The sequence below is a fragment of the Miniopterus schreibersii genome (assembly GCF_964146895.1).
Source record: "Miniopterus schreibersii genome assembly, chromosome: 7".
In the NCBI taxonomy this organism is placed as follows: domain Eukaryota; kingdom Metazoa; phylum Chordata; class Mammalia; order Chiroptera; family Miniopteridae; genus Miniopterus; species Miniopterus schreibersii.
In genome coordinates, this window is record NC_138108.1 from 43,879,383 (window position 1) to 43,893,019 (window position 13,637).

The following is a 13,637-nucleotide window of genomic DNA, read 5'->3' on the forward strand; positions in this document are numbered from 1 at the left end:
ACACATTATCTGTATATTGTATTGTGTGTTCACCATCCAAAGTTAAGCCTCCTTCTGTCACCATTTATTCCCCCTTTACTCTCTTCTACCTCCCCCATCCTCCTTTCCCTTTGGTAATCACCATACTGTTTTCTGTGTTTCCATCTGTTTGTTTTTTAAACAGCACATATTCCCTTTATAATAGAATGAATGAGAGGCTTCTGACACTAGTGGGGCATTTTGGTTGATTGCTAAGAGGCCACCCAGCAATGATAGAGTATTAGTTTGTTTTTTCTGGATAGATATTTCTAAACAATAGTCATTTGGGAGTTATAACAGGCATGGAAGTTAATATTGAAAAAAGTGAATTTGACAAATGAGTTATCATGGATATTTTGATAAATTGAGTGAATTTGGTTTGATATATTACTTTAGATAACTATTTGGAGATGAAGTGTAAAAGCCACTAATTATAAAGAGTTATTTAATTGCAAATATTGCCTGTTACATAAAATATACATTTTGTGTAATTGATTTTAAATAACTGGCTTTGAAGTGCTTTAAAAAAATAAGTTTTTTGTGTCTATTTTTGTGTCTTTTTCCATGATGTGTTTAATTTTGTATTTTAGCAAAATTAGCAAACCTCAAAATTTGACTTGCAATAAAAGTTGCTTAAGAAATACCACTGCTAAGTAGCAGAATCAGGAGCTAAAGCAGTGTTTGCTGTTTTAAGGCATTAAATCCTTGGGATGCTTTTTCACATAGCAGAAGCTATCTGATTATTCAAGCATACTTAACATTTCTAAAAATAGACTTGAATTTGTTTGGGGAAAAAGAAGAAATAGCTCTAAATATATGTTTTCAAGACAGGCAATATATTGCTCTGAATTTTCTTCTGTATACTTAGTTTCTAAGTTTATGCTTCTCCTTTTCTCATATCAATATTAAGTTCTTTGTAAGTGGACTGACCTTTAGGTTGTTACAATTTTTCAACCAGAAGTTATTAGAGACTGCGGTAGACAAATGTACTGAACTTTCAAATGTAATATGTTGGATTACTAACAATAGACCTAATTGATAAAAGTGATTTAATATATGTTGTGTTAATAGCTAAACCTCCAAAGCCCCTAATCTCCCATGGAAATATTGCTTTGTAGAATAAAATCCAGTGAGAAGTTCTGGGATTCCAGAGTGAATTTGTACATTCCTTAGGGGCATTTTTGCAAGGGAGGTTGTTGTGTTTTAAAGGTAGTTGATAAGAGACCTGCACCACCAACCCCAGACCTGCACCACCAACCACCATCACGCATTAGTCTATAGAAGGTATTCGGGTGTACGTATTCCTGTACCACTCGGTACCACCAGTTAGCCAAGGGAAGTTTCTGACCATTTGCAGCATACATTATAAATCAGGATGTCACTAACAGACAATCAGATTTGAACATTCCATGAACAAAGTAGCCTATATCCCCTAGGAATAGATCACTTAACTATGTTTATGTCATGCTGTTGATATGCCTGCATTTAGACAAGTCAGGATAGCACATTGTTTATTTATTTTAAGAGTAGGTAATTGATCTGTGTATTTACCTAATTTGGGGTTAACTAGCCAAAAATTGAAATGGGTAATTTAGCATGATTGCTTAAGTACATGGGGAAAATACAGTTATTCTTCCAAACCCCAAATTACTTCTCTCCCACCTTGGGTTTGTAAAAGAATAATTTTGAGTCTTCTCCAAGCTGGCCTGGTGTTGGCAGCTCTCTTTAAAAAAATTTCTGCTTGGCACACAATGCATGAAGAGATTACTGGTCAGATATTTGGGGAAACTCAGAGGATTTCCAACTGCCAAATTAGTCCCCTGGGGAGACCCAGGAAAATTGCAGGATATATTGGTTAAATGAAATGAATTTAAGTTATACTCTCTGGTATCACCATGGAATAATCACTGCCACTTGGAAATGTGGCAACGATTGTGGCAAGTTTGTGCACTCTGGTTGGCTGCAGGAAAATTTTTGCTCTTTTGGTTTAAAAAAAAAAAAATTTGTTTGCAGAGATGAGCTTACAGACCTGGAATCTACAAATTCATTAAAAAGCAAAAAGCTACAAGATTGATCTGAATCTAAAAATGAGGGACCATAAATTGCTCTATGTGATATAGTAGTAGGGCACTTTAAGAAAAATATAGGGTGGGAACTGAAATAAGCACAGCCAAGCAAATGAAAAGTTACTCATGATGTTATCAATCAGAGATAACTACTGCTAACACTGGTCCTGTTTTATGCTTCCTCCCTCACTCCATATGTGACTCTGTTATAGGCAAAATTTTGCCTCCTTTTCTTTGTTACATTATATTATAAATATTTCTCCTAGTCATTTAATAGTCTTTCATAACCATTTAAATGAGTTCCTAATATATCAATATGTAGATATAAGAAAACTTAATTATTTTCCTATCATTGGACATCTAATTGGAGGTTTTCAATTTCCTTTATTATAAATAATAAAGAGATAAAATTCTCTAGTTCCTTAGAAAAGCTACCTAGAAGTAAAAGTTCTAAGTTACAGAATAAGCACTTTAAAAAAGCAAGATACATGTTGTCAAATTGTTTTTCAGATTGGTTACATCAAGATACACTCTAGTCATCAGCTGTGTATAAAAACCACCTTCCTGCAGACACCGAAACAGAATATAATCATTCTAAAAACGTTTTCCTAATTTTATAAGATAGCATGTATTCCTTTGATTACTAATCAGTGACAATTTTTTCATTGTTATTAAAAATCTATATTTCTTCTGTGAAATACCTGCGTGGCATATTTTGTTTTTAAATTGGTTTCCTGTCGTTTGTGGGATTGCAGACTGTGACGGTGAGAGTTTTCGCTGTGCGGACGGCCGCTGCATTCCTGCCTCCTGGAGGTGTGACGGGACCAAGGACTGTTTCGATGACTCTGATGAGATTGGCTGCCGTAAGTGGGGGTGACCAGGCTCAGCTCTGCTTTGAGCCACATATGTGCTTCACGGTGATTTCAGTTGTAACAAAAAGGTTGTGTCTTTAGTGATAGATTCAGGACCTGGTGCAAGTCTACTGAGACCTGTGAATAGAGAACTGATGGTATTAATAATAGTTTCACTCCCCTTTGGGGAAAGGATTCAATTCACATCAGCTTCTAGTTTACTCTTTTATCACGTGACCTTGATATGGAAACAAATTTGGGAGTGGTTTTCTGAAGCCACTAAGTGACTATTTCAGGTTATGCACTCTGGAAATTTTGTGCACCAATAAGAACAGGCACAAAACAATGCTATCTGAACTGTCATTTGTAGCTCTAGAAGTCTGTTTTAATATAAAGGATGTAGTGTAACTTGTGGGAATGACCATAAAGAGGTCACAGGACTGTTAGTGTGATTATGTTTTAAAAATTTTTATTTAAAAACATGATAATATTGTAAAACCCAAAATTAACTAATTATAAAACCACTTTCACATCTATTTCTTCATTATAGTTCTCACAACAATATTCTGACGTAGGTTTCAGATTAGGAAACTGAGACTGACAGAAGTTAAGTCATTTATTAAAGACCCCCCAGTTGATGCACCAATGCAACCCTTACATCCATTGCTTTCCCAGCTTGCCATAGGTGATCAATCACACTCCTGCAATTTCATTTATTCTGATAAGTGAGCAGCCAAAGTTTATCATCCAAAAACCAGGAAAGCAGGTGAAAAATAATTTTGATTTGACTTGTTGGGTATACTATGGCACAACAGAATAGTCAAACTTTGGCGTAATGTTTGGATGACAATGCATTTGAAAATGAGAGGAAGGGTGGGGAGTAGATCCTATACAGTGCTTCTCAAACTTTAATGCACAGATGGATCACCTGGGGAACTTGTTAAAGTACAGATTTGGATTCCGTATGTTTAAGGTGGGATCTGAGATTCTGTATATCTAAAAACTCCCAGGTTATGCTGACACTGCTCATGTGTGAACCACACTTTGAGCAAGGGAGTAGTTCTGTTTGTAGAGACATGATCATGTGATATCTGTTTGCCTCCTCTGGGCTTACTGAGTTCATTTTACATTAAACCCTAAGAGCAAAAAGATAAAAGCAGTGTATTCTGGGATAAAGGGATAAATGAACAGATATACCAACAACTCTTCGGAGGTTGTTATTATATTTTAGTGTCTATAACAATGATAATAACAATACCAAAAACAATAGTGATAGCAACTAACATTGCATGGCACTTTCACATACTTAACTTTCACATATTTAACTTATTTTTTAGTAGCAAACCATGAGATAACTATAGCCTCTATTTTAGGTGCATACATTGAGGCTCAGAGAACCTGTCAAAGATCCTAAAGCAAGTAAATTGTGGAAATAATTACTTAACTCTGTCTCTTTTTTTCCAGATCTCATAGGTTTTTCCAATTCATCATGATGCGTTACTAATAGTTATTATAAAAAAATATTTCAAAAAATTTGATAATAACTCAGGTTAACTTTTACTTAAATTAAAATTTTAGTTTAATATTTTTTTTGTCATACCTTTGCGTGTGTGTGTTTGTTTTATTGCCTGTATTTTTATATTGCTTTGGCTCATCAGTTTGCTGTGATGCTATTGCTGAGATTATTTGGCAGTGAGCTCTGGTTGGAGTCCACACACTCTAGTATGAGGTTGTTTACTATTTGCCATCGAGTACGTTGAACAGGAATTTACATACATTCTCTTGAAATGGGCATTGCTTGTTGGTATAATAGGGTGGTTGTTTGACAGAATGAGTCATTTTTCTGGTTTGTTTTAGCTCCCGCTTCCTGCCGGCCGGGCTATTTCCAGTGTCACAATAAAGAGCAATGCATCCCTAACTCCTGGGTGTGTGACCATGAGCAGGACTGTGAGGATGGCTCAGATGAACATCAGCATTGCCGTAAGTGTTTGTAGAGGAATCTTGTTTTGGTCCTTGGGACCCCTAAAACTTGTTACAAATACAAAACCCAATGGGATGATTCTTTGTAAATGCTGAGTTGAACCTTACACAACAATGGAACCTATGCCAGCATTCTCGCTCAGGTTGGATGCTATGGAAAGTGTGAATGTGCTGAAAAATTATCAATATACCCCTGTGATTTGGAGATGGCTACACAGGTTCCCAGTCTTTAATTTGGATTATGTTACACTCAAGAAAGAAACGAAACATTTATGGGTATCTATAGGTGAGTTATTCATTTGTGTGGTTGGCATTTGGATGGGTCCTTTTGATCCTGCAGCACATTCTGCTTTCAAACCTTCCCCCCTCCTCTGCCCTAGCACTGAACTCTCAATTTCAATTGAGTGGAACAAATAGGTGGGTCTGTTGGAGGCATTATTAGTGGTTGTTACAGTGACTGCTGCCAAAGCTACCATAGGCTGAGCTACAGTGACAAAGAAAATAATAGTAATTATTAGCAACTGCTGCATTCCTGGACATTGAAAGGGTTCAGGGCAGTAACCTGGAAGGACTTGTTAAATTCTAATTTGGGGGGTCAAACTGGAAAAGGGAGTTTTTAAAAAAAAATTTATCTTTATTGTTGAAAGTATTACAGATGTCCCCGTTTCCCCCCATTGACCCCTTCTACCCTGCACTCACCCCTGCCCCAGGCCTTCACCACACTATTGTCTGTGTCCATGGGTTAGTTTTAATGAAACTTGAGAATCATTTGGGTGAGATGACAACATGTGAGAAATATGTCTATCGTGTGTATCATTTTTTGCTTTCTTAAGGATATTTGTACAGTTTAAAATCACTCTTATATCAATGAGGATGTTTTTGGCTGCAAAGTGAGAAACATAGCTCAAAAAAGTTAAGCAAAAAGAGAAAGTACTATCTCACATAATAAAAAGCCTAAATGTTGGGTTGTTCCAGGGTTGATTAATTCTCAGCTCAAAAACATTATCCAAGTTTCTCCCCGTTTTTGGTCTTGTCGTCTTTAGCCTATAGGTTTTCTGTGATTCCATGAAAGTGGCAAGCCCCAATTCAACTTTCAACACCTTGAAGAGAAAACCTTAACATTTTCCCCCACCTCAGGCTCTTGACCCCAACTGTCCTCTGGAAGAGTCCAGTTCTGATCTCTGTGTGGCATTCACCTTTCAGCCCCACTATGTGCTGCTTCATTAATGCACATCTCACAAATCATGAACATCTATCATCTCTCTGTGCCAGTTTTAATATGTCAGCTAAGATCCTATTGACATTTTCACAGTCGTTGTCCTCAAGTATCAAAGAAGAAACAGATGGTTTTGATGGCTACTTCACGTGGGAACTTGTTTAGTCGTTAGATGACTAGCAGTGGAGATTCCACGGCCTTCAGTAGGTCCTGGATGCGTTTAATAGATTGGAAGTTAGCCCAGGACTTTTGAGTCCAGAACTGAATGTAAACTCTTTTCAGTCAGGCCACTACATGCCAGGGGGCTTTTGAGGAAGAGAATGGAAATTCTCAAAATACCCAAGAGTTCGACTTTGGTTTAAATCTAAAAGGAAGACTGTATAATTAAACAGCCTCTTAGGGCTCGTCAGTGTTGGTAATGGTGTCTGCCAGCCACAAAGGAATGCTGATCCATGGGACAGAGTGGTTAAGGGGAAACCCGCGAACTATGTGAGGCTGTGAAGGTTGTTGGTGGTGACAAATGGCAGTCCTGAGGAAGGCATGACAGGAGCTAATCAAGGCTAAACGGAGGCATATCCAGATCAGGTGCAGTTATGTGTCAGGATTTGAGATGGAGGGGCAAAAGGGGACCAGAAACAGGGAGATGGGGGTGGTAGTTCAGAAGTACTAAAGAAAGGAAGGAAAAGTACCAGGCATAGGATGGAACGGTAGGAAATCTCATGCTAATTCATGAGACTTACAGAATAGCTTGCACATGATACTTGAGGCATCAATTTACTTGGTTTTATCTGAAGGCAAATTTGATAAAATGAATCCTGCTCTCACCTACCCTAATCAACATAGGATAAAATGAAACTAGCTTAAATTTTTTTTCTTTTGTTTATAAAACTAACACATGTTCAATGTAGAAAATTTATATAATAGAGAAAACTTCATAACGTCACCCATATTTCTACCATTCCGAAATAACCCCTGTTAGCCCTTTGGCATATTTCCTTCTGGTTTAAACAGGATTTCAATGAGGAAGACCTTACTGATCTTTGATTAATACCTGTAATTGCAAAATTCTTATTTTATTTATTCTCTTTATCACACAGATTTTCAATTCTATATTGTGTTCTCAACACATTGATAGAATAATTATCTACAATAACATGTTTGAGAGTCGATATGATTCTATGGGCATTTTGATAGTATCCTGATAATAATACCTTTGCTTTCATTGTAAGCTCTCTTCCTTGGGGTAGCTGGGTGCATTACCTTGTGACCCTATACATTTTCTGTTCAATGCACCCTCTACTTGCCTTTGCTTTCAAATATCCTCACTCATATTGCTAAGTGTCAGTGGGTTGGTCTGTGTTTGGCAGTAATTATAAAGTAATATTTTTCCCCCCTTCACAGCTGGGACAACATGCTCAAGCCATCAGATGACATGCTCCAGTGGTGAATGTATCCCAGTCGAATACAGGTGCGACCACGTCAGAGACTGCTCAGATGGAACTGACGAGAAAGACTGCCGTGAGTCCCTTTCAGTCTTTGCACTGTATTTGGTTTCACATTTGTCCCTTTGGCATTTTAATAAATTTTTTAGATTTGTTGATGGACAGAAATGCCTACAATATGCCTCTTGTTATTGAAATCTCGTGGCAGATTCTTTTGTGGATTAGAGGTGATGTTCTGATAGGCGTCTATTTTTAAAAAGACATTCTGAGTGTGTCCTGCCTTACTTAGCACATCAATTTTCTGTAGTTTTTGAATTAAGAACCTTTAAACATTAACACAGAATCCTGAAAGGTCATTGAGTACAAAGTCCAGTTTGGTCACTGTTAGCTTTTATTACATTACTATGGTAAATGTCTAGGTCAAATGTCTCATTAGTCATTTGTTTTGTGCTCTTATGGACTCAATTTTTTTTTCTTCCAGATTGCTTTTGGAAAATGTTACATTTGGCTTTCCTTATAGTGGCAGCGTACTATGTCAGTTCATAACTGATCACCATAAGATCAGGTGTACAAATCATAGTATTCTGTGTATAATGTTTAAATGTTATCATAACCAAAATAAAAGAGTACAATCATGGTGCAAAATGTACTACTTACAAATAAGTAAAGAGTAATCTGTCTCTCTTGAGGTTTATATAGAATTGTTAGACTACAAGAATATAGGAATTATTCTACTGTGTCAGTCCTATGGTTCATCAAACTCAGTCTTTAGTCTCAGACATACCAGTTTCTCCTAGAAGCCAGTTTCTCTTAGAAGCCCTCTCATAAATGATAAGTCTGTCATTTATGGGTTTACCCAGGACTTTCTTTTCTTTTTGTACATTTTCTCCTGACACTTTTTATACATTTCTCCTTCTGGTACATTGCAATTTAGAAATTTACTCCGTGCTTCCATGTTTTTCTTACTTAGGTAGGTACTTTCTTTCTTTTGCTCTTAAATTTATGTTTCAAACTTCAAAGAGTTATTTTAATAGTCAATATTCCAATAATCAGTAGACAGATTTTGTGTACATTAGAAACCTTGACTGTAGACTTCTTAGTTATCATGTCTCCATCTAAAGATTTAAACTTAGGCTATTCTCATGGGACATCTCTTCCATTGCTTGAGAATTTTGATGGAAAAAATACTTATATATGTGTAAAGGAGTGGCCTGGGGCCAAACAGGCCCAGATTCATGCTGCATCCACACATCATATCTCGCTATATTTTAAAAAAACAGCACTTTCCCTCCAATGCTTTCTTCCTTGTACGTTATTTTTGTGTGAGAGGAGTCTGTGCTATTTGTCTTTGTATTTCCATTTCCTAGCTGAGTTCCTGGTACAGTTCTGTTGGGGTATAATTTCTAATTAAATGTTTTCTTTTGAAAGAGATTATGTTACCTCTTGTTTGGGCCTCGCTTCACTTCAGGCCTTTTGCAGAGAATTTAGACTCTGCACTGGAAATTTTAGAGATGATAGGGTGTGTCTGGATATCACAAAAGAGCAAGTCCTTGAGTCAAGGACTTTTTGTTAAGCAAACAATAGGTCCTTTATTGAGGCAAGTGAAGAAAATATTTTGATTAATAATAGTGGTAAATCATATACAACATGGGCCACTTAATGAATACGTTCTGAGAAATGTGTTGTTGGGCGATTTCATTGTGAGAATATCATAGAATGTACTGACACCAATTTAGAGAGATAACTTACTGCACATGTAGGCTGTGTGGTATAGCCTATTGCTGTTGGCTACAAGCCTGCACAGCATGTTGCTGCACAAACAGCACAAGATTAAATCAAGTGCAAGAGAAAATGATGCAATCAAGAGACACGAGATGTGTGAGGCGGTTGCTGGTATAACACGACATACTGTTTTACAGCAAATTTTTTTTTTAAGTACAAAGAGTGAACTCTAATGATAAAAAGTATAGTATAGTAAATATATAAACCAGTAACAGTCATTTATTATCATTATCAAGTATTATGTACTGTTCATAATTGTATATACTGTACTTTTATATGACTGGCAGTGTAGTAGGTTTTTTACACCAGCATCACCACAAACACGTGAGTAATTCGTTGCACTGTAACTTTAGGATGGCTGTGATGTCACCAGGCCATAGGAATTTTTCAGCTTCATTATAATGTTGTGAGACCACTGTCTTACATGCGGTCCATTGTTGACCAAAACATCATTACACGGCACATGACTGTATTATATTTTGCAGTACTTCGTAAACTTCAAAACATTATATAGTTGCAGTTATTATTATTAGGCTTCTCAATGAAGACAACAGGGCAGGTATTATCATACTCTCTTGTGAGTAGAGAAACTAAAACTGCTAAGTGTGGAGTGTCCTGTTCAAGGTTGCATGCTGTGTGGCAGAGCTAGTGCTCAACCTGCCTTCTGGGTCCAAGTCTGGCTATTATTCCTCGCGAAGGACCTTATTTACAGAAGGAGAAAGTTCTGCCTTGTGCAAGTTTAAGTGAGAACCAGAGGCCTGTGCCACCAGCCTGGGCCGTGTCTTTATTCCTTATTTATAAGTGGACAAAAATGATGCTTTATTGCAAATGCAACGGGCCTGAAGGAAATGCTACTTCAGGGAAAATAAAAGGCAGTCGAAACAGACCGTTTGGACTTATTCCATGTGAACCTCCTACAGCCAAGTCTAAAGTCACCAGTACAACTGCCTGATGGCTTTGCCAATGAACCTTCCGGCAAAAAGCTGGCAGGGTACAAGCATGCAAGCAGAAAGGAATGAAGGAAAGGAAGCAAGTTTTCTAAAATATCTGGGCAGGAGTTTTTAATCAAGTTTTTGTTTGTATTTTTTTTTTTTAAGTACAAGTAACTGGTGAAAGGAGGATTTGTTAAGGAAAGAGAACCAGATTTATAGCTCATTGTTTCTGGAATTATACAAGTCATGAACCCACCAGGGTTCGTGGCCCTAAAATGAATATCACACATGTGTGGGGGTTTTACAATGAGGCCCTCTTTCCTATTTCTCGCTACTTATTTTATTTATCTGTATGTGTTAGTTATGAAAGAGCGTGAAAAAAAAAATCTAACAAATCAGAGGAGATTAAGAAAAGAATCTTCTTACTTCCCGGTTAGTACTTTGATCTCCTGGCCACAGTCAGATTCGCACAGGAAGGAAATAATGGCCTGGACCAAGGTCTTTAGAAGCTGCCAGATAGGGGCAGGATTCTCTCACGTGTTTCCCCTCTTTGTTGGGAGCTCTTGTGTGAAGTGGGAAAGGGAACTGCCATCCACCAAGCGCCGATCACTATCTTACACAATTTTTAGACCAGTTCTACAAGGTAGGTGTGACCATCTCCACTTTACAGAGATCGCAAAGACTGTCAAGAAGCGAGGGGAGAGGAGGTGAGATTTTAACATTAGTCTAAACCCTGTGCCTGTGCTCTCAGAATACTTTTCTTCAGTAACGGGAGTTTACAAACTATGTTTGCCTGAAGGTTACTTAGCTAGTTTATTATTTAAAAAAATTGTTGTTTAAAGCTTATGAAAGATTTTAAACATTCAAAAGCAGAATTGTATAATGAACCTTTTTGTACGCCTCATTACTGTGTTAATTATCAACTCACAGCTGATTTTGTCTCCCTGTAGCTCTTTGTTCTTTCCCCCTTTACTGCGACACAGCATTTATCTCCAAAATACAAGGACTAAAACATAGCCACAATGTCACCATCTCACCTAAAAGTTAACATCTGCTCTTTAAAATAATCAGATATCCAGTCAGTCTAAAACCTTTCTCAATTATCTTGTTATTATTTTTTATAGTGTGATTATTTAAATCAGAATCCAAACAAAATCTATCTGTTGGGGTTAGTTGCTGTCTTGAGATTTGTAGGTTTACCTTCTATTTCTGTTTTTCACCCCTTGCAGTTTATTTGTTTATAAAACCAAGTCAGTTGTGCTGGAGTTTCCCACAGTCTGGGTTCTGCTCATTGTATCCCCTGGTGTCATTTAACCTGTTCCTCTGTCCCTTGTATTTTTTGGAAATTGGTAACTAGATCTGGAGCAATGGTGCTCAACCTTGGTCCTAATGACATGTGGGGCCAGAAAATTCTTTATTGTGGGGAGCTGTCTTGTGCATTGTAGAAAGTCTAACAGTATCTCTGGCTTCTGTCCATTGGAAGCCAACATTACCTCCAACAACCAAAAATGTCTCCAGACAATGTCAAATGTCCTCTAAGAGCAAAATGTTCTTCTTTTCCTTATGCTCTTGTAAGACTAACACTAGTGTAGAGGCTTAAACAGATGATACAAGGATTTTGTGTGTGTGTGCAACATAATGAATGTGTTATAAGGCATATATTTCCAATAGTAGGCCCATAATGTGATGTTAGCAGCAATTGATGATCTTTGTTGAGATCCATTAGTCATAGAGGTACTTAGCTATTTTTAATTTATTGATTGCTTTTGAGAGAGAGAAAGAGAGAGAAAGAAAGGGGGAAACACTGATTTTGTCGTTCCACTTATTTATGCATTCATTGGTTAATTCTTGTATGTGCCCTGACCGGGGATCGAACCTGCAACCTTAGCATATCAGGACTGCGCTCTAACTAACTGAGCTACCCAGCCAAGGCCTACTTAGCTATTTTAAATGTCACCAGATATATAGGAAATGTTTATTAATAGTTTGAAATTAGAATGTTCCTACACGATCAAGAATTAAGTGAAGCCTGGCTAGAAATCTTTTTGTGAGGCATAACACTTTATTCTTTTGTTTCTGCAGCCATGATGTGTAGGAATCAACACTTGAGGACAAACTTAGAATCAGCTTATGAATATGACTTTTATTTTTCTACTTCTCAGAAATAAGTTTTCTATAGGAATGGGTCTTAATACATTAAGCACCTAGAAACCACTTAAATATAGTAATGGATATTAGAAAAGCTCCAAAGAAGGGCTAATTCTTTTTCCCAGATATTCAAAAGGATCAGGAAGCTTGCCTTTGTAGTTCATAGTCTTGCCTGTCAGATCAGACCCCTAGGTCATAGTCCCCACCCTTTTAAGCTTATAAGATCAAGACCTAGAGTTCCAAGACAGAGCACCTTGTGTCCATTCCAGGCATTCCTTTTACAGAACAAAGGCTGGTGTGTCAGAATCCTCCCAGGGAGGCAGGGACAGGGGAGGTAAGAGAATTGGTGAGACGGTGAGGAAGGCAAGGGTATTAAGCTTCCAATAAAAAGATTATCCTTGAAATAAATTTGGTGCAGTATAACAGTTTCTCATTGTGTTTGGTCTTTTTGTCTGCTGTGTACCTTTATGCATAAGGTATTTTTGGTTATTGGACTCTGAGAACTATTTCTGAATCTCGCTCTCTCTATGTATATATATATATGTGTGTGTGTGTGTGTGTGTGTGTATCTCTATGTCCTATCTATCATCTCTCTCTCTCTCTCTCTCTCTCTCTCTCTCTCTCTCTCTCATCTATCTATCTATATCTGTGACCAGGTTAAAGCTCATTTCCCCCTAAGTTATTTTACTCTTCAACCTGGCCTTCTGTAAAATGGTACCAAATTCTCAATTAAATTTTTTTAAAGAGAGATTCAAACTGCAGCCCATTTTACTTCTAATGGGATTATCATTAAGGAAAACCACTCAGGCAGAATCTAAGATAAACATCAGAACAATGCAGCAATTATGGGTCATTCAGTTAATATATTTCGGTCACTTTTGGTTGCCCAAAATAGTACTTTCCCCCCCCAGTTAAGTAAGCAGGTTATTTTGTTTTTATCAATTACCATATTAGAATGATTTTGGTGTAAAACTATTACTAATTATCATTGGTTTGTAGCACTTCTCTTTTGTTACTTAGGAATGCCAAAGAAAGGGTAAAATCCCTGTTACAATGAAGGCTTTCTTGGTGGTAATCAGCAGTATTTGGTCTGCCTGCAACTGGGGCTGCTTTGTGCCTGAAGTTTTATTTCTATTGACTTTCTGTTCTTTAGAATTTAAACATTTTCCTTTATATATCTAACTGCTGAAACTCTACCCAGG

General features: G+C 37.2%; 1 protein-coding gene across 1 annotated transcript in view; it reads left to right on the forward strand.

Annotated features, from left to right (window-relative positions):
* LRP2 (LDL receptor related protein 2) overlaps window positions 1–13,637 on the forward strand; it is a gene marked incomplete at its 5' end in the record, with an annotated part of 182,270 nt that overhangs the window by 31,232 nt on the left and 137,401 nt on the right. Inside the window, 3 exons of the mRNA XM_081141970.1 lie at window positions 2,840–2,947; window positions 4,793–4,915; window positions 7,533–7,649. Of these exons, the coding sequence (XP_080998096.1) occupies window positions 2,840–2,947; window positions 4,793–4,915; window positions 7,533–7,649 (348 nt within the window). The remainder of the gene's footprint in view (window positions 1–2,839; window positions 2,948–4,792; window positions 4,916–7,532; window positions 7,650–13,637) is intronic.